Source organism: Dendropsophus ebraccatus, chromosome 2, assembly GCF_027789765.1.
Source record: "Dendropsophus ebraccatus isolate aDenEbr1 chromosome 2, aDenEbr1.pat, whole genome shotgun sequence".
NCBI classification, from domain to species: domain Eukaryota; kingdom Metazoa; phylum Chordata; class Amphibia; order Anura; family Hylidae; genus Dendropsophus; species Dendropsophus ebraccatus.
Genome location: NC_091455.1, coordinates 102,356,575 through 102,375,142, shown reverse-complemented (window position 1 = coordinate 102,375,142; position 18,568 = coordinate 102,356,575). Strand labels below are relative to the sequence as shown.

General features: G+C 41.0%; 1 protein-coding gene across 2 annotated transcripts in view; it reads left to right on the top strand.

Annotated features, from left to right (window-relative positions):
• Positions 1-18,568, top strand: part of GMDS (GDP-mannose 4,6-dehydratase) — a 519,699-nt gene that overhangs the window by 163,952 nt on the left and 337,179 nt on the right. For both annotated transcript variants that reach the window (XM_069960220.1, XM_069960219.1), the window contains exons 6-7: positions 9,072-9,264; positions 9,708-9,812. In XM_069960220.1, coding sequence (XP_069816321.1) covers positions 9,072-9,264; positions 9,708-9,812 — 298 coding nt within the window. The remainder of the gene's footprint in view (positions 1-9,071; positions 9,265-9,707; positions 9,813-18,568) is intronic.

Sequence of the window (18,568 nt, the reverse complement as noted above, 5' to 3'; positions counted from 1 at the left end):
GAATCACTGTGATTTATGGTAGAAATACACAGAGTGACCATAAAGTAAGCATTTCTTTTTTAGGTTATATGTAATTATGTGGTTTTGTTTAAACATTTTGCACCTTTTAATGTTGTTTATTGGTTTCTAATAATTTATTTTATTACTTTGTCCAGTCTGCCCAAGTTTTTTTATTGTATTCTTGTGTCCATACGTTTTGTGACCAGAGTGTGATAAGACATATATTGCACATACAGTGTTATTATTATCAAAAGACGGACATTTTTTGCGTAAAGGAGATGCCATGGGAACATGTCTAGCAATGTCAGGATACAACAACCGTTGGGCTATGGGAACTAAGGGTTCTTTTACTTGGGCAGATGGCGACCCTATCAATGCTCTAAACGAGTGCCGATCTGCTAGATCCGTTTACTGGGCTTATTGCAACGCCCTGTTATCTTTTAGCATGGGCTGCAGGGACTTCGTTAGCAATGTCTGTACAGACTTTGTCTAAACAGTTTTTACATTACCTATCACGTGCCGGAAACATGGATAGTTGATGTAAACTGTTTGTTGAATAGTCAGCCAGTAATAGTCAGAGGGGCTGGATCCCCAAACTACGGCCGTATCACTTGCTGTTACGGTTTGTCAAGGCCTTCTAAGTAAGTCCACCCATCATGTTTAAATGCCCGTAGTGATCTTATACAACATACCTATGCTTAAAATATATTACATATTGTCTAGGTTCACACTGCATTTTTGCTGTCCATTTAACAGATCTGTTATTAAATGTTTAATTTTAACATACAGAAAAACTTGGTCAACCACATTTTTGTGTATACTAAAAAATAAATGCATCTGTTTTGATTTGTGTTATAAAGTAAGTCAATGGATCCTGAAGTGTTTTTACCATCCATTTTTGCACCCGTTAATTTCATAGAACTCAAAGGTTAAACAGACAGCAAAAAAGCAGTGTGAACCTAGCCTTAAACATGAATGGAGCAAATCCATGTCTGTCATTTAGTCCAAGAGATCCTAATGCATGACAATTTTATTTCCAGTCCACTCCCTCTGTGCTTGTAAGCTTTATTAGTCCTGCAAAAGTTAATATGACTAGTGATATCACCACAATCAGTATTCCCACCATAGCAATACTGGCGGTTTGTTCTTGATAGTGTGTTGCTAACTTTCTAGAACAATGTGATAATCTGACAGCTCTTTATGATGTGCTAATCAAAAGGTAATCACTACCTTTTAGCAAAATTGTCTTCCTTCTATCTCATTCTTGTGTTATGCACTATAACTATTTGACCCCTGCTTTTATTTAAGTAATGTCTAGAGATGAAACATATAATGGAAGTCCTGTATCCAGTGCTTGCACTGGCTAGTGGCGTAGAGTCAGCAATATCCACCGATTTTTAATATTGTCAATGTGGTGCAATAATGGTAAAATGCAAAGATGCACTACCTGTTCACTATGATGGGAAGAATCGACTTACAATCCGGGATGCGTGTATCTAGAAGGTGTTCATTGCTGTATGATAGGTGGATTCTACATTAATGCTGCCTGGGAATTTACCACGTACAATTCAGATTTCCCGGGAATCAGTGATCCTCGTATCGGCCACAATTCACCAACACCCTTCAACAACTGGATGCAGTTGTCTTCGTCAGGGTTATGGCGGGCCCACGTGGATCTTCCCTTCTTATAGGCAATCTGAATATATGTTAGTAGTTCATTGATGCAATTATCTTTCTCAGTGGTGTAACTGCCTTCTTGAGCTCATGATCAAAAAGTGGTATCCATATGCTGTTGTTTAAAGGGGTACTCCAGCAGGGGGGCACTTTTGTGCTGGGACCGGAGGAGGGAGGAGGTGGCCTAGGGAAAAGATGTCCACTCACCTCCCCGGTTCTAGCAGCGGGTCCCGCATCACGGCGCTCCGGGGCCCGGTTCCCGGCCGCTTCCGGTTGTCTGACGCGGGCCCGAAGTGTGACATCTCAGGTCCGCTCAGCCACTCAGTGAAGGAGGCGGGATACGTTTCAAGTCCGCTCAGATCCCGCCTCCTTCACTGAGTAGCTGAGCGGCCCTGAGACGTCATGTCTCGGGCCCGTGTCAGACACCCGAAAGCGGCCGGGAGCACCGGAGCGCCGCAATGCGGGACCCGCCACTGGAACCGGGGAGGTGAAGGACGTCTTTTCCCTAGGCCCCCCTCGCTGGAGTACCCCTTTAAGTCCCACCCTAAGGAATTCCTTGAATGTGGTTGACCATGTTTTTGTGTACGCTAAAAAAATGCATTTTGATTAGAGATGAGCGAACCTCGAGCATGCTCGAGTCCATCTGAACCCAAACGTTCGGCATTTGATTAGCGGTGGGTGCTGAAGTTGGATAAAGCCCTAAGGCTATGTGGAAATCATGGATATAGTCATTGGCTGTATCCATGTTTTCCAGACAACCTTAGAGCTTTATCCAACTTCAGCAGCCCCGGCTAATCAAATACCGAACGTTCGGGTTCAGATGAACTCGAGCATGCTCGAGGTTCGCTTATCTCTCATTTTGATCCTTTTTTAATCATTTTTTTTTAAAATAATGTAAGTCAATGGAAAAACGGATCAAAAGTCATGCACACCATTGCATCCATTTTTTCTTACTTTTTTTTTTGCATAAAACGGATTAAAAATTGCAAAAATGCAGTGTGATCCCAGCCTTAATCCCTTATAAAACTAGATATGGAACTAGATATTCACTACTGCATAAAATGAGTCAAATAGAGTATGACTTTGCACATAAGGGCTCGTTCACACAGAACAAAAGCAGCTGAATTTCTGCGCTGAATCAGCGCTGAAATTTCAGCCGTTAAAATAGGTGCAGAGCTAATTTCCATTGTGTTGAATGGAAATTCTGCTCTGCAGTTTACACGGTGGAATTTCCGCACTGAACTAATCCGCTTTCCGCCAGAAGAATGAACAAGTTCATTCTTCCGCTAGCGGAATCCTATACAAATCAATGGGGCTCTGATTTTCTGTTTCAGCGCAGAATATGCGCGTATTCAGCGCGGAATACAAGCCGAAATTAAGCGCTGAATCAGTGCTGAAATGGGGAAAAAAGGGGGGAGGAGGATTCTAGTATATATTCTGGTATAGGCTAGTTTACTCGCCAAATACTCGCTGAATTTCTGCGCTGAATGCATGCGGATTCAGTGCGGATTCCTCGAGTATTCCGCGCTGAATTTGTCGAGCTGATTGCGAGCTGAACACTTTCCTAGTGGAATACGCAGGGATTCTGCTTACATTCTGCTTACATTCTGCTCGGAATTAAGCGTCAGTTGATTTCAGGCGGAAATATTTCCTCGCGTAATCCGCCCCTTTTGCTCTGTGTGAACGTAGCCTAACTAATTGAATCATAATTTATAGTTACATTTTAAGTTTATCCATAGCAGACATGCAGTATGGTGGTGTTTCACTATAAAAGTAACATCAGCACATCTAGTAAAGAATACAGTGGAGTGGACAGAGAAGACATGACAGCCAGGAATACATTACAGATCACATAGCAGTATGACTGTCTGTGCTGGTAGTTAGGGGAATTCCCTAAGATGGGATCCAAATATACATATTTAGCATTACATGAGCCTGAACCCACAGCTGCAGTTCCACAGCAACACAAAGTCCCAAAGCTGCAGTGCTATATAGACGGATAGTGGGATCTTTACTAAGTAAAAAGAAGGTAGGAATTACTTAGGACAGTACTTAAACAACCTTCGGGCTGAGCCTGATCAGCCATCGTAGCTATGACACAGGAGGCCTCAGGGAAGCCTCCTGCTGTCATAGCAACCATCGGGCTGTGTGATTGTGATAATTGTGGGACAATTCTCCCTCTATTCTGCACTACCGGTGCTGCGATCAGAGGGTTAACTGCCGCAATCTGGGCTTGGCCTAGGTCTTGGCAGATGTGGTTGGTGCCTGGCTATCACTTACAGCCAGGACCCGCCGCAGACATGCGCCAGCTTCTGCACCTGTTTAAACCCAGAACGTAACTATACGTCCTTGAGCTGCAATGCACTGCAAAAAAAGACGCCCAGTTACATCCTTGAGCCTGAGGGCCCGAAGTCTAAACCGATGCATTATGTAAAATTAAATATATTTTAAATATACAAGCATTTCTGAATTTATATTGTTTGAGATATATAGATCTACTAATTCCTCATGTGCCTTGATTGTTTTGATAACCTGAGGCAAGCATGTTCAGTTCAGCTGTAATCTCCAGGCAATACTGGTAGATGGTCTCCACTGAGCCTAGGAGTAAGGGGGATTTTGGGAAAGTGTGTACAGTATTGCATAGCAATGGCAGAGTCCAGTTTCAAATGACAACCAGGAAGTGATTAGATCAATGGGGAGAAAAACAATACAGTGATGCAAGTGACTTTACCAACAACAGCACATTTGTACTCCTTTAAATATATGTACAGTATGTGGTGCACATCTGACTTTACCAATGTTGCTTTATGCTACAAGCTTATTAGGATAAGGTGGAAGTTAATAACCCTTGCTATGGTTTATACCATTGTAATGTTACCTTATTCCACCCATTTATTTTAGTTATTGTAATACGAAAAAATGTGTTCACCTTTTAGACTATAAAATAAGGTAGGAATTATGTTGACAAATTCTTCTTCATTTTTGCAAGGTCTGTGCTTGTTAAGCAATGCTTCTTAATAGGTGACCCCAGCAGAGCTTCACTATTTCATACTAAATGACACTTTGAGAGAACACTTGGCTGCTGTGCCAACAACAACGTTGCAGTGCAGTACTCCTGTTTGCAATGAAGATGGCATTACAGGACTGAAGAGGGAACTGCCTTTGTGTCTGTTAGCTGTCACCAAGATCAATGGAAACTCAATTCCGAGTTGATGAAAAGAGTCATCCCTATTTCTTTTGCATTAATCACTTCCCCAGCCATTCTGTAAAGAATAAAACTGGCTCAGCGCCCCTAAAGTATGACACAAACACCATTCCCTGTGCAGAGTCCAGGCTATAAAACAAATGGAATTTTCATGTCAAAAATAATTTTGCCCTGGAACTTGTGATTAACTTTGTGACTTTCATTGTTTCAGCAGCCCTACAATTAGTGGTTTCCTACTCCCCACGACTAGCATCAGCGGTTACCATAGTAATCTCTGTTTCTTAGTGTTGTTGGACTTAGGTCTAGATTTTATTTTCTTGGGAAAATATACAGTTTTTCTTTATTGTAAATTGCAGTTTAACATTGTAAAATGCTACAGAGACATTTTCATGTAAGCGTGTTCTTCTTGTGGATATGGAGAACAGGAAAAAAACCTCTTTCCTCCCACATTTATTCTTAGTCTAAGATTCCCATGGCACAAATAAGGAAAAATGAATTGGCTATCTCTTACATCTCTCTTATTCATGTCCTCCAGTAAGCAAGTACCCTCCCACTAGTCCTCGTTTTTCCCAGCTAGCGTTGTCACTTACAAGCTGTAAGAGGACAGCATAATTCATTACGTAAACCATTTCCAGCCGTTTATCAGTCCTTTCATTTTAATAAATCCCTTAAACTTTTCAACTTTTCGTTTTCCTGTATAGCTAGAATTTTCTGTTTGTTTGCATTTATAGCTCATGTAGATATTTAGAAATAAACCCTGTTTCTGTAAAGTGTTTTTATTTCATGTGTAGTATGTTGTGAAATATAGGATTAAAAGGAGAAGTCTCATAGAAGTACAAAAACTGCAGGCAGGTTGGTGGGGGCAGGAAAATAATAAACAAGTGCACTCACCCGTCCTCGGGCCGCCAATGTGCCACTCCCAGGTCCCGTTCACTTCAGACGGCTGTCATCTTCAGCTGGAAACCAGGTATGTCATGTACCCGACTTCAGGGCCCTGCTGAGCGATCGCCTGCTTATCCAGTCAGTAACTGGTGCATTGTCCCGCCCCAGTCACTGATTGGCTGGGCTGGCAATCACTCAGCCGGGAACATGACGCTTCAGCTGGAGAAGTCAGGTACATGACATACCCTGTTTCAGCTGAAGATGACAGCCATCCTGTGGGATCTTGGTGAAACTTTCTTTCCTCTAGATGTAGAGGAATTCCCCTTGTCAGGGTTACAGGCTTAGATGCAAAAAGGTCAGGAGAAAGACATAGGGAAAATGTATCATTCAGTCTAACAACTGCTATTTTTTTATGTGCCTTCTTTTATTGCAGGGTATTTTTTGTGTGAGATTTACCTTGCAAAAACCCTTTTTCTCACGTGCGCAAAATATCAAACATGATTAACTTTTGCACCTGGTTAGTAGGGGGTCAACTGCTTTGCAAAAACTGCATAATTCTGTTTGCAAAAATATTCTTCTGAAAAAAAAATTTTTTTTCATCATTGCATTAGTGTAATAGAACTGCACAGGCTTAAAAACTTCTTTATATGCAGTCAATAATAAAGAGGTTATGTATAATAAAGAAATTATACTTACCCATTTCTGTGCCCTGCAGCACAACTGCCCCCTGTGCCCTGCTGATCTCCTGTAGCTCCCGCTCCTGTGACATCACAACCAAGTTCAGAAATGCCCACTCAGCCAGTCAGTGACGGGACACTTCTGCAGTTACTGACTGGCTAAATGGGTATTTCCTGTCAGGTTGTGATGACACAAAAACTGGGATATATGGGAGACTGGAGGGTGACAGTGAGCTGGTAATACTGTGCTGCCAGGGGGATGGGTGAGTGTAATATCTTTATTATATTACCAAAAGTAAGACAACACTTCCAAGATTCTGTGTTTTAATATCACACCAGATATATCTGATATATGAATCCGATTGTGCAGCAATAGTGTACGATTACATAACTTACAGCCTCAACCCTAAATAAGATCCAATGAACACAGGAGTAAACCCCATCACACTAAAAACATAAACAAATGAACCCATTTGGCTATACATTCATCTGACAGGTATAGGGAATCAGCAGGCAGGGAAACGCTCTCTCTCCAAAGTGACGTCACACAACAGCATCGCACAGTCGTGTCACGTGACCGCTCTGGGTCACCTGAAAGCCTCAGACAGAGTCAGCGCGTGTGCTGTGCGGCTGGCACCCACAGGATGGATGTCATTTACCCTATGCTTACCAAGATGCCATGTTGTTTGAGGGAAAAAAGCGATCTTAGTTACCTGATAACCGGAGAAACCGAATAATGCTATTCTTTTTTATGCCTATTTATGCTAGAGGGGCTTTATTTATTACAGCACTAGTCGTGTTACTGTATATATCTAAGCTACCAAATTAAGTCTTTATACCCTTATCTTTGTACGTATTGTCCACTTTAGGGTTTATGCCATAGTAATAGATTTTTTTTTAGGCGGACCAGGCTAGTGTTGGTATACATTGAGGACTCAGGGATGGGCTATGTATTCCATTTGCGGACCCCTGTGCACTGTTGTTTCATGGTGAAATGGGAGATTGGCACCCTGGCCACGCTGACTGTGTTGTCATTTTGACATTGCTGATATGCTCTTAGGTCGGGTATGGACCACGGATTCATATATTGGATTTAATGAAGGTTCTCCTATTTTATCACTTGTCACTAATTTTGCATTTACACGTGTGATTTGTTGCATGATTTTTTTTTTTTATTGGAATGTCACTATTTAATTTATATTTACCTTTTTATGTATAATGAGCTTGTATTGTGTGTTGTATCGCTGCTTGAAAAAGGCTATAACAGCCGAAAAGGTTGCGCATCTGGTGTGATATTAAAATGTGGAATCTTCTTGGAAGTGTTGTCTTCGTCTTTCTTTTGGTTTCATGACCATCTGGGGCCCCGGTTGGTGAGACGTGAACCCACCTATATTATTTTGTGCATCTTTGCTGCTGTGAACTTTTTGTGTTTGTTATATTGCCACAACTATAACATCTATAATACTGTTGGACTCTGGAAATTGAAGTAGGGGAAAATTAATAGAAAAAAAACTATATATTTCTTACCACTTACAACAACCTTATGCTTAGTAACCTAACAATTTTTTTTTAAAATCATCAATACACCTGACCAAATTTGGATTTCGTTCATCTTCATCTGTTTCAGTCCTTTTTTTTTTTAATATAATGTATGTCAATGGGAAACAGATTTGCGGTATGGCATACAGCAGCATCTGTTTTTACCATCCTTTTTTCAATCCATTTTTAACCCCTTCCAACAGCATACATTCCGGGACTTAATGTGCAAGTCATGTTTTTCATTTTTTCACGGTTGCCTCCCAAGCAGTGTAACCTTTCTATTTTTCCATCGCCATATTAGAGCCTATTTTATGCGGGAAAAGTTTTACTTTTTATTTGTACCATTTTGGTACAGACCATTTTCTGGGTGACAGATTAACAAAATACAGCAATCCTATATCAATATTTTTTGCAGCAGCAGCAGCAATCACTGTGTGGGATAAAAAATTCATTTATGTTATTGTTCAGGACGTAGGATGTGAATATACTAAATGTGTGTATTTTTATATGTTTTATTTAGAAGACGCATAAGAGAAAAAGTATTTATTTTATGGGGGGTTAGGGTTGGGTATTACATTTTATTTAATGTTTTTTTTTTTTATATGTCATTACTTCACTACTGTAATACACTGTACTAGTCATCTAGTGCAGTGTATTCAGCCTGTCAGTGTTATGCTGACAGGTAATGTACCACAGCCGGGTACTCAGGCATTCATTGCAGCCCTGGGGGCTTCACAAGGCCCCCCAGCTACCATGGAGACCCATAGGCTATGGAGACAGCATCATCTGGATGTCCATAGGTAAGTACAGTGCTGTATACTCTTTACATGTCACTGTCATCATCTGACCGTGGCATGTAAAGGGTCAATCTCTTGCCTGCTAGATACAGAGGGAGAAGGGGGAGGTCGATCTCGTATGATCCCTACACAGAGGGGCTGCACTACTTATTCTAAGCCTGCTGTAGAATGACTTACCCTTACTTTTAGTGTGCCTTAAGCGTGTATTCCCCCTGTCTGTATTCCACATGTATGAAAAATAAAATTTGTATCCACTTTATTGCTCAAATTTTATACCTTAAATTTGTTTGTTTTTAGATCTCCTTTGATCTGGCAGAGTACACAGCAGATGTGGATGGTGTTGGCACTTTACGTCTTCTTGATGCCGTTAAAACCTGTGGCCTTATTGAAACAGTGAAGTTTTATCAAGCCTCAACCAGTGAATTGTACGGAAAAGTACAGGAAATCCCACAGAAGGAGACTACTCCGTTTTACCCTCGGTCTCCCTATGGTGAGTAAACACTACAGAGTGTATCTGGTGATTCTTGTAACTTTTCCGGATAAGGTGTGTGTGGGAGTAGCACTATTCCTATATATATACTTTATATAACTGACATATGACATTTTTCTTAAGATTTCCCCACCCAGTAGCAACAGCTGTAATTTTCAGTCATGCCCAAGCTAGTGAGTAAGGGGATTGAGGGTTTGCGTACATGGTACTGAGCCTGCATGGCAGTGCACTGGAGCCTTTGCTGCTTCTTAGTAGAGAGCTCTACAACCTTTATGTACTGTTGTACAGACTCCATTGGTCGACTTGTGTATGGTGATATTATCATATATAAGGAGAGGTGTCTACAACATGAAGCTGGACACTTCTGCATAGATTTGTTTGCTGAGGTAGATTTAATGTGGTAGGATAATCTAAATGATATGTTTATATTTCATGTTTTACAGGAGCTGCCAAACTCTATGCCTACTGGATTGTGGTGAATTTCCGAGAAGCCTACAATTTGTTTGCAGTCAATGGTATTCTTTTCAATCATGAGAGTCCGCGTAGAGGTAACGTAATGAATAGATTTAAATTAGTTGGAAAAAAAGTGTAATACTATGGCAGGTTTATTCATGTGCCCTCGATCCTAACTTTGACCATCTTGCCTGGCTGTGGCAGTAGGAGCTGGTTTTAAGAAAATAGCTGAGCAGCACCCCCATTCTAGAGAAAGCTGCTAGTTACAGGGGTGGAGTGTCTGGGATGGACCCCTTTTGGCGTTAAGGGGGTATTACATGACGCAAACCAGGCTGTAAACAAGCATCTACATGGCTCACTGATTGTGAAGCCAGGGCTGCACAAGCAGTGGCTGAAATGTTTGTTCGGCCCTTTGGTTTAATCAGTCAATGGCTGCCCATCCCCTATTACACAGAGAGATGTGTGTCCGTCAGTGGGTTGTTTTATTAACAGATTAGAATTGAACAATCAGCCAAAGACTCATCATTTGCTCATTCGTCTAACCGCTGGCCCTATTACACAGGGTGATATCTGCCTGATTTGACAAATAATCTTTCCAAGTTATAGTACTTATCCATAGGGTTTTGTTTTTCTGGGGGAAAAGAGAACGTCAACCTGAAGCTAGCAGAATGGGAACACAGCAGGGGAAAGATATTCTAAAGGGAAGCAAGAGAGGTGGTATGAACTGCACATGAAAGTTTTACCTTTGCCTTGAAAGTCCCTTTAATACATTCCCAATTTTTAAAATTTGCATAATTCACACCTAAATCTGCAGAAGAAAATCTTTGGGTTATGTACATGAATGGATCGGTACGGGGGTGCTGGTGGCGTGGTCCTTTTTTTAAATCGTCATCCAGTTCCCATGCACGCTGATGGTGTATTACCAAGCAGCCTGGCACAAAGCACTGGGTACAGCCTGGATGGCCCCCAGTGTGACAATCTCCCCTCTTCGATGCCGCTTCCTTAGAATGAATAGACTCACGTCACAGAGGGGAGGGGGCTTTCTCTCACTGGGGGCCGGTACTGGGTGCAGAAACCGAGCGGAAGGAACTGCACCACTTGCATCCTAGCCGCAATCCATTCATGTAAAGAAAAAAACCAAAGCAATGTACAGTACCTGATTCTACATTTGCTTTAATGTGGATTTCAGCTACGTGTGGCCATAGTGGCATTTGCTTTCCTAAAAATGGTGTTTGCATTTTATTAGACTTACTGAAATCCTGATCATTGACAAATGTGTGTTGCAGACATACAGATCAAGATTTGTGGGTCTTGCTAGCCCTTATTCCTGTGTATTATAGAAAAAGCTTGTGACACAAGTAATTGAAACTTTTGTTGTTAATATGATTCATATATGAAATTTCTTTTACTTTCCATTGGCTTTAATTGTAATGTTTGTGTATTGTTATTGTTTCTAAAAGTCAATAATGGGGAAAGCCACTCCATAGATTATAACATTTTATTGTGATCAGTACATGTGCTGAATATCTGTATGGCACCAGTGTTAAATGTAACTAGGCGCCAGTGAATTTCCTTGGAGCTATAAACCTGCAGTTATTTACTGCTGAGTTTCCACTTTATTTCATGTGATACCAAGGGCTGATTTACAAAAAAAATGCCAAATGCAAAACTCACTTAGTAATTATTGGGAAGGAGGAGCAGTTTCTATTAGACAGTGCATGTATTCAAGCAAACGTGAAGATAATAACTTGTTTGGAATTGGTACATAATAGTATCTATTGATGTACAGGATGGAAACACCCTACCTCAGTGTGTGGACCATTCCTTGTTCCACAAATTATGTCAAGATGCTTAGCATCAGGAAGTCCTTGGTGCCAGCTTCAAGAGGGTATGGGAAAACAATTGCTGCAGTGTTATAGGTAACCAGTATTTCCCCCTTTACTGGTTCTCCAAAACAATGATTACTTGTCCTCTATCTGTGATGAACAGCAACGTTGCCTAAATCCTTTATATAATTGTGAATGCCCTCTGTTTCACAACCAACCTCTGCAGTAGACACACCCTCTGAGCTTTTCCCTATAAGATAAGAGGCTGGCTGGAGCATGCACACATTGGACAACAACAGACAAAACCATGTATGCATTCCATGAACAGGCGGGAACACAGTGTGGGAAACAAAGCAAACCGCATAGGACTCTACATCAAAATGTAATCGCCCTTCAGAACACTGTGAAATACAATCTACCAGCTCACATCGTGGGCTGCATTAATTAGACGTAAATGCGAAAAAAAAAACTTAAATCTGAAAATAGCCGCTTATTATGTGAAATGAATGGGAAATGGAGAGAAAGCAGAAAGGGGAAATGTCTTTGTGGCATCTTGTAACTCCATAAATCAGCTTGTGGGAGAAAATTACGGCTGTGGTCTCCAAATAATAATTCAACTCTAGAACTTGAAAAATATCACCTCTTATTTTAAACCTTTGTTTCCATACGTAGTAGTAGGTTTAAGGATATGTGCGTTTTAGATTTCTCAGATATATCTTCTATAAACACACTTATTCTTGTACAGTAATGTAAAAGCAGTATTCATATTCATTATATGCAAGATATCCATTTAAGTTGCTACAGTAAATGTGCCAGCTTGGATGGAAGTCATTTGCGTTTGGCGAATACAGATACACAGAACTGCAGTGTACATGACATTTTAGGAAAAAAAAGATTCATGTTTCTGACATTTCTGGAAACTGCTAAATGGAAAGGAATGTACAGAACCTAAAATCATTGTATATATTTTCTTATATTGGGAAATTTGTCTGTTTGGCAATTTCACATTGAACAGAGTACAACTTATTTAGAGAGGCCTGATCCTTTAGCAATGGGCCATAAGTAATGGCACCCCTCTCCCGTTCCCTGCATAAATTGACAAATTGCTTGGCTTGCAGCTAGCAGAACTAGGCGCTGTAATAATCCTGGAATTGCAGTTCATTTTATGTTTTGTTTAGCATATTGCCCTTTATCGGGAATACATAGTGCCACCTGTATAGATAATTTACATTGTCCCCATATCAGCTGCACCCCCCCCCCCCTTCTCCCATACAAGTGACATGTAGATAAACAATTCCCTTTCCCCCAAGTGTGAGGCAGCTGGAGGAGATTGGGAAGCCAAAGACAACAGAGTGGGCTGTTTTACACAGCTTGCACAACTCCCATTGATGTTAACAATGAGTGGTGTTGTTGTGTTACCAGTGTAGCACTCCAAGCTATGATGCTTCCATAACATTGGAGTCTAGCTTATGGTGCTCCACTGCCTGCTTATGCAGCTCCCATTTCCCTGTCAGATATTGACCTATTGTTTAACCCCTTAAAGGGAATCTGTCAGCTAAAATTCACATTCCAAACTGCTGATGCTGTTAGATAGCTGTGCAAGGAGACACCTGGCACCTTCCATATATCCATATATTTCATATATTCTTAAAACAAGAAAACATCTTCTATATTTAAAGGCAATGTACCATCAGGTACATCGCTGTAAGAGTTTTACATCAATAGACTGGCACCGGCTCGGGAATGCCGGTGCCGCACTCTGTTTTTTTAAACCCCAGCCCAGTTTCCAATCATTCTAATGGAGCTGCGTCACTGAGTGGAATGGGTGTCGTCACATCCGGGGGCGGGGGGGCGGTCTGGCCTACCTCCAGTGCTTCAGGCTGCGCTGGTGCCCAGGAATAGATTGGCACCATGTGTGGGAACCGGGCCATGGCTCAAAACAAAGAACCACGGCATTGCATTCATGCACCGGCGCCAGTCTATTCATGTAAAAATATTAAAGTTATGTACTTGCTCATACTTTGCTCATACTTTACTCATTTGCTTTAAAGAGTGTTCACACATAGAATATCCACTGCTCAAATCTGCAGCAGATACACTACCATTGAATATAGCCATAGTTTGCCATAAATTGCATGCACTTTTTTGTGATATATATACACATACTTTTCAGGGTTTTAAGGAAAACTTTAAAGCTTTCATTTCTTTGAACCCCTAGCAGCAATAACATGTTGTTTTGAAGGCTACGCATATTATTTTCAGCTATTTTTAAACCATAGAAATGCTTTACATTCGCTGATTTTTAATAATAAATGTAATGTTTTAGTATATTATGGCCAAAAGAGACGGACTGTGTCTATATCACATTTCCAGATTCCCAGGCTCCATGTTCATTACATGTGCAGAAATATTCCCAGGGTAAGGTGCTGATGACATCATTGTAAAGATTTCTTTTTGGCTGGCTGACCTCTCCCATGCCATGCTTATTAACCGACATGGAGATTTTATAAAAAGTCTGTAAAAGTTATTCTGTATCTTTCCTTTAGCATCCAGATTTCTAGTTTGTTCTTTCCTAGGTAGAGAGCATATTATGCCACATTGTGCTAGAAGAAGAGTTTATGTTCTGTGAGGCCCTCGTAATTACAGTATTACTACTCTGCATGTTCCGTGTCATTTGTTTTCATCAGATGTTTGCAAGTACTGTCTAATAGGAAGCAGATCCTGGGATTTATTTTTCTTCTTACTCCACAGAAGCATGCATGGTATCCTGGCTGCAAGATAGGATATTAATGTTTATAAAGTTAAATCATCCCTTCTGTTTTGTCATACAAAAAAAATGGAATTTCCTTAAAGACTCATCAGCAACTCCTCGGCCATATTTAATTTTTTTGTAAGGGGAATATTACTCCCTTGGATGAGAGCATATTGCTTTCACCTGGGCAGACGGCTTTTACTGTGCAATTTAAACACAGTCCCAACAGCACCAAGACTTATAAGCAGAAATGGTAGAAGATTCTTGCCTCACCAGACTGGATTCTTGTTTGTTAGAAATCGAAATTATAGAAGCACAAAGACAGCATCTAGATATCAATCCCACAGGTGGTTACTTTATTTCACTGGCAAATGCAATATTTCTGAAGCAGAAGTGTCTAGTGTCCACAGCATCTCATTTAGTAACAAAGTGAATTACATACAGTGTAACTGAATCAATCAACTCATGTAATAATTATTTTCAGTATCACAGCCATCGAAAACCGTAATATAATAAAATGACCCATATACACTACCGTTCAAAAGTTTGGGGTCACCCAAACAATTTTGTGTTTTCCATGAAAAGTCACACTTATTTACCACCATAACTTCTGAAATGAATAGAAAATGAAGTCAGGACATTGACAAGGATAGAAATAATTATTTGTATTTGAAATAACATTGTTTTTACATCAAACTTTGCTTTCGTTAAAGAATCCTCCTTTTGCAGCAATTCCAGCATTGCACACCTTTGGCATTCTAGCTATTAATCTGTTGAGGTAAGCTGGAGAAATTGCACCCCACGCTTCTAGAAGCAGCTCCCACAAGTTGGATTGGTTGGATGGGCACTTCTGGCGTACCATACGGTCAAGCTGCTCCCACAACAGCTCAATGGGGTTCAGATCTGGTGACTGCGCTGGCCACTCCATTACCGATAGAATACCAGCTGCCTGCTTCTGCTGTAAATAGTTCTTGCACAATTTGGAGGTGTGTTTAGGGTCATTGTCCTGTTGTAGGATGAAATTGGCTCCAATCAAGCGCTGTCCACTGGGTATGGCATGGCGTTGCAAAATTGAGTGATAGCCTTCCTTATTCAGAATCCCTTTTACCCTGTACAAATCTCCCACCTTACCAGCACCAAAGCAACCCCAGACCATCACATTACCTCCACCATGCTTAACAGATGGCGTCAGGCATTCTTCCAGCATCTTTTCATTTGTTCTGCGTCTCACAAATGTTCTTCTTTGTCTCCAAACACCTCAAACTTGGATTCATCCGTCCACACTTTTTTCCAGTCTTCCTCTGTCCAATGTCTGTGTTCTTTTGCCCATCTTAATCTTTTTCTTTTATTGGCCAGTCTCTCAGATATGGCTTTTTCTTTGCCACTCTGCCCTGAAGACCAAAATCCCGCAGCCGCCTCTTCACTGTAGATGTTGACACTGGTGTTTTGTGGGTACTATTTAATGAAGATGCCAGTTGGGGACCTGTGAGGCGTCTGTTTCTCAAACTAGAGACTCTAATGTGCTTATCTACTTGCTTAGTTGTGCAACACGGCCTCCCACTTCTTTTTCTACTCTGGTTAGTGCCTGTTTGTGCTGTCCTCTGAAGGGAGTAGTACACACCGTTGTAGGAAATCTTCAATTTCTTAGCAATTTCTTGCATGGAATAACCTTCATTTCTAAGAACAAGAATAGACTGTCGAGTTTCAGATGAAAGTTCTTTTTCTGGCCATTTTGAGCATTTAATTGACCCCACAAATGTGATGCTCCAGAAACACAATCTGCTCAAAGGAAGGTCAGTTTTGTAGCTTCTGTAAGGAGCTAGACTGTTTTCAGATGTGTGAACATGATTGCACGTATTTTCTAATCATCAATTAGGCTTCTGAGCCAGTGAGCAAACACATTGTACCATTAGAACACTGGAGTGATAGTTGCTGGAAATGGGCCTCTATACACCTATGTAGATATTGCACCAAAAACCAGACATTTGCAGCTAGAATAGTCATTTACCACATTAGCAATGTATAGGGTGTATTTGTTTAAAGTTAGGACTAGTTTAAAGTTATCTTCATTGAAAAGTACAGTGCTTTTCCTTCAAAAATAAGGACATTTCAAAGTGACCCCAAACTTTTGAACGGTAGTGTACATCTTATCTCACTGTATTATAGTAATGTGCAAAGCAATCCAGAGCAAACAGTAATCATATCAATAAGTGAGAAAACAATATGTGCATGATCAGTGTTAATTATAATAAGTATTAAAAACATTATATTTATAAGCTAAACAGCCAAGCAATAACAGTGTCCCACATCACATGACGTCAGCCAGCTCACAGTGGGCATGCGCAGGACTGACTAAAAAACATACAACACGTCATCATCAACTGCCCATGTGCCCTGAGCTCCCACTTACTAGTAGCAGCCATCTTAGATAAGGGCAAAGTTGTGAACAGAAATATGGCTAGACAATGGCTAGGGCAAATGTAACCTTGTGTGAAAAAACTTAAAGTGACACAATCTCCAAAAGTAGAGATGGTATGCTACAAAAGAACTAATCAGTACCGTGCATGTCTATATCACTTAGGCCGTGTTTGGCACACTGCTACGGCCGGTTCTAGTGTCCCAAACATTGCTGCGACCTAATCGTGCAAAGGCACCCGGGATGCACAGGGCTGGACCACATGTCTGCACATCGTACAGGCCAGAGTCCTGACCAGTGCTCAACCTAACTCCTGGCTTTCACTGTGCAGGCTTACAGGGAACCAATGGTCTTGATTCAATGCGTTGCTGGCATATGGATGCAGTGGGGGCCTGGAATCATCAGGATGACCGTTGCAGGGGATCAGAGGAGATGAGTGTGTTACTTTAAAAGCAAACCCACTTTAGGGATTGGTTTTCATCCTTCCTTATGGTATCGGTATGGCAGTGTTGGGATAATTTGAGTTCTTTGAGATTCTGAGCGTATTGGAGGGAGGGGGCATGCCTTGGGTCAGGACTCTTAAGTGTATCCTCTATATAACCCACCTCTTGAAGTTCAGCATGCTCCATTATAGTTCAGTTTAACAGGATTTATTCTGATATAAACAGTAAACTCCAACAAAAAGAAACGTCAGTGTTGACAGTGACGAAATGCTTCCTACCACCCACACAGTTCCTAGCACACTCCCCTTGTGGCAGATCCTGCTCCTGTACTGTGATCTCTGACAGAGGGTTTCACATAAATCTGGATTTGGCTATGTTCACACAACGTCAAAAATATTAAAAAGGCGGCCGATTTTCATATTTAAAATAACGTCCGTTATTGAGATTTTGAGATTTAACTGACTGCAATGCATTGAAGTCAATGGGAAGACAGATGTCCAAAGCACACAGCGTATTGAATAACGGACGTTTTTGCTGCGGGCGTCAAAATAATGAGCATGATCATTATTTTCGGACGTCTTTTGCAAACAGCGGACATTTTTTATTTGTAGTTCACACACAGTTTTCCTTTTGTCACCGTTCTGTCTCCGTTTTTACTATTACATTCAATGGACTTTTCAATTAAGCCACACCCATAGTCCAATTAGCAATTCTAAACTAGTATAATGTACAAACACCCGTCAGTGCACTAAGGGGAGGTCAGGCTGCTAAATAACGTCCATTATTTTAGACTCAAAATGACGGACATCATTTTAAACGGAGATGAAAAGACGTTGTGTGAAAATAGCCTTTCTCTGTCACTGTTTCTACCTCATATATTTCATTTGCTTCGTTTTACCTCACAACACAATGACTGGGCTCCACACAAGCTCCTTCTATTCCCCTTCTCTCACAGCACAGTTCTGTTAACTCCCTCACTGCTGGACAACTAGCAATATTGTGTGCTGGCACTTCTGCCATTCTCTAACTGCCAGATAATTAATTAACCCTTGACAGTGACATACAAGTTTACCCTGGCTACATATCCATCTTCACAGATAGATTAGAAAGAGAGAGAGAGAGAGAGACACTGTTCCCTATACTGCTCTGAAGGCTGTCACTGTTCTGTTGTTTGCATGAAAGCTGTGAATTGGGAAACGGATGTTTGCCTGTGCATCTGTTAACCTGAAATAAATATATCTCACAAGATTTGGTGAGTGCTGGGGATCCTTCTTAAGGGTACAAACCCACACACCGTATACACAGCAGATACGCAGCAAATACGCAGCAGATTTGTTGGTACAGATTTGATGCTGTGTTCAGTTATTTAGATCTAATCTGCTGCGTATTTGCTGCTTATCGCAGCAGTAAATAC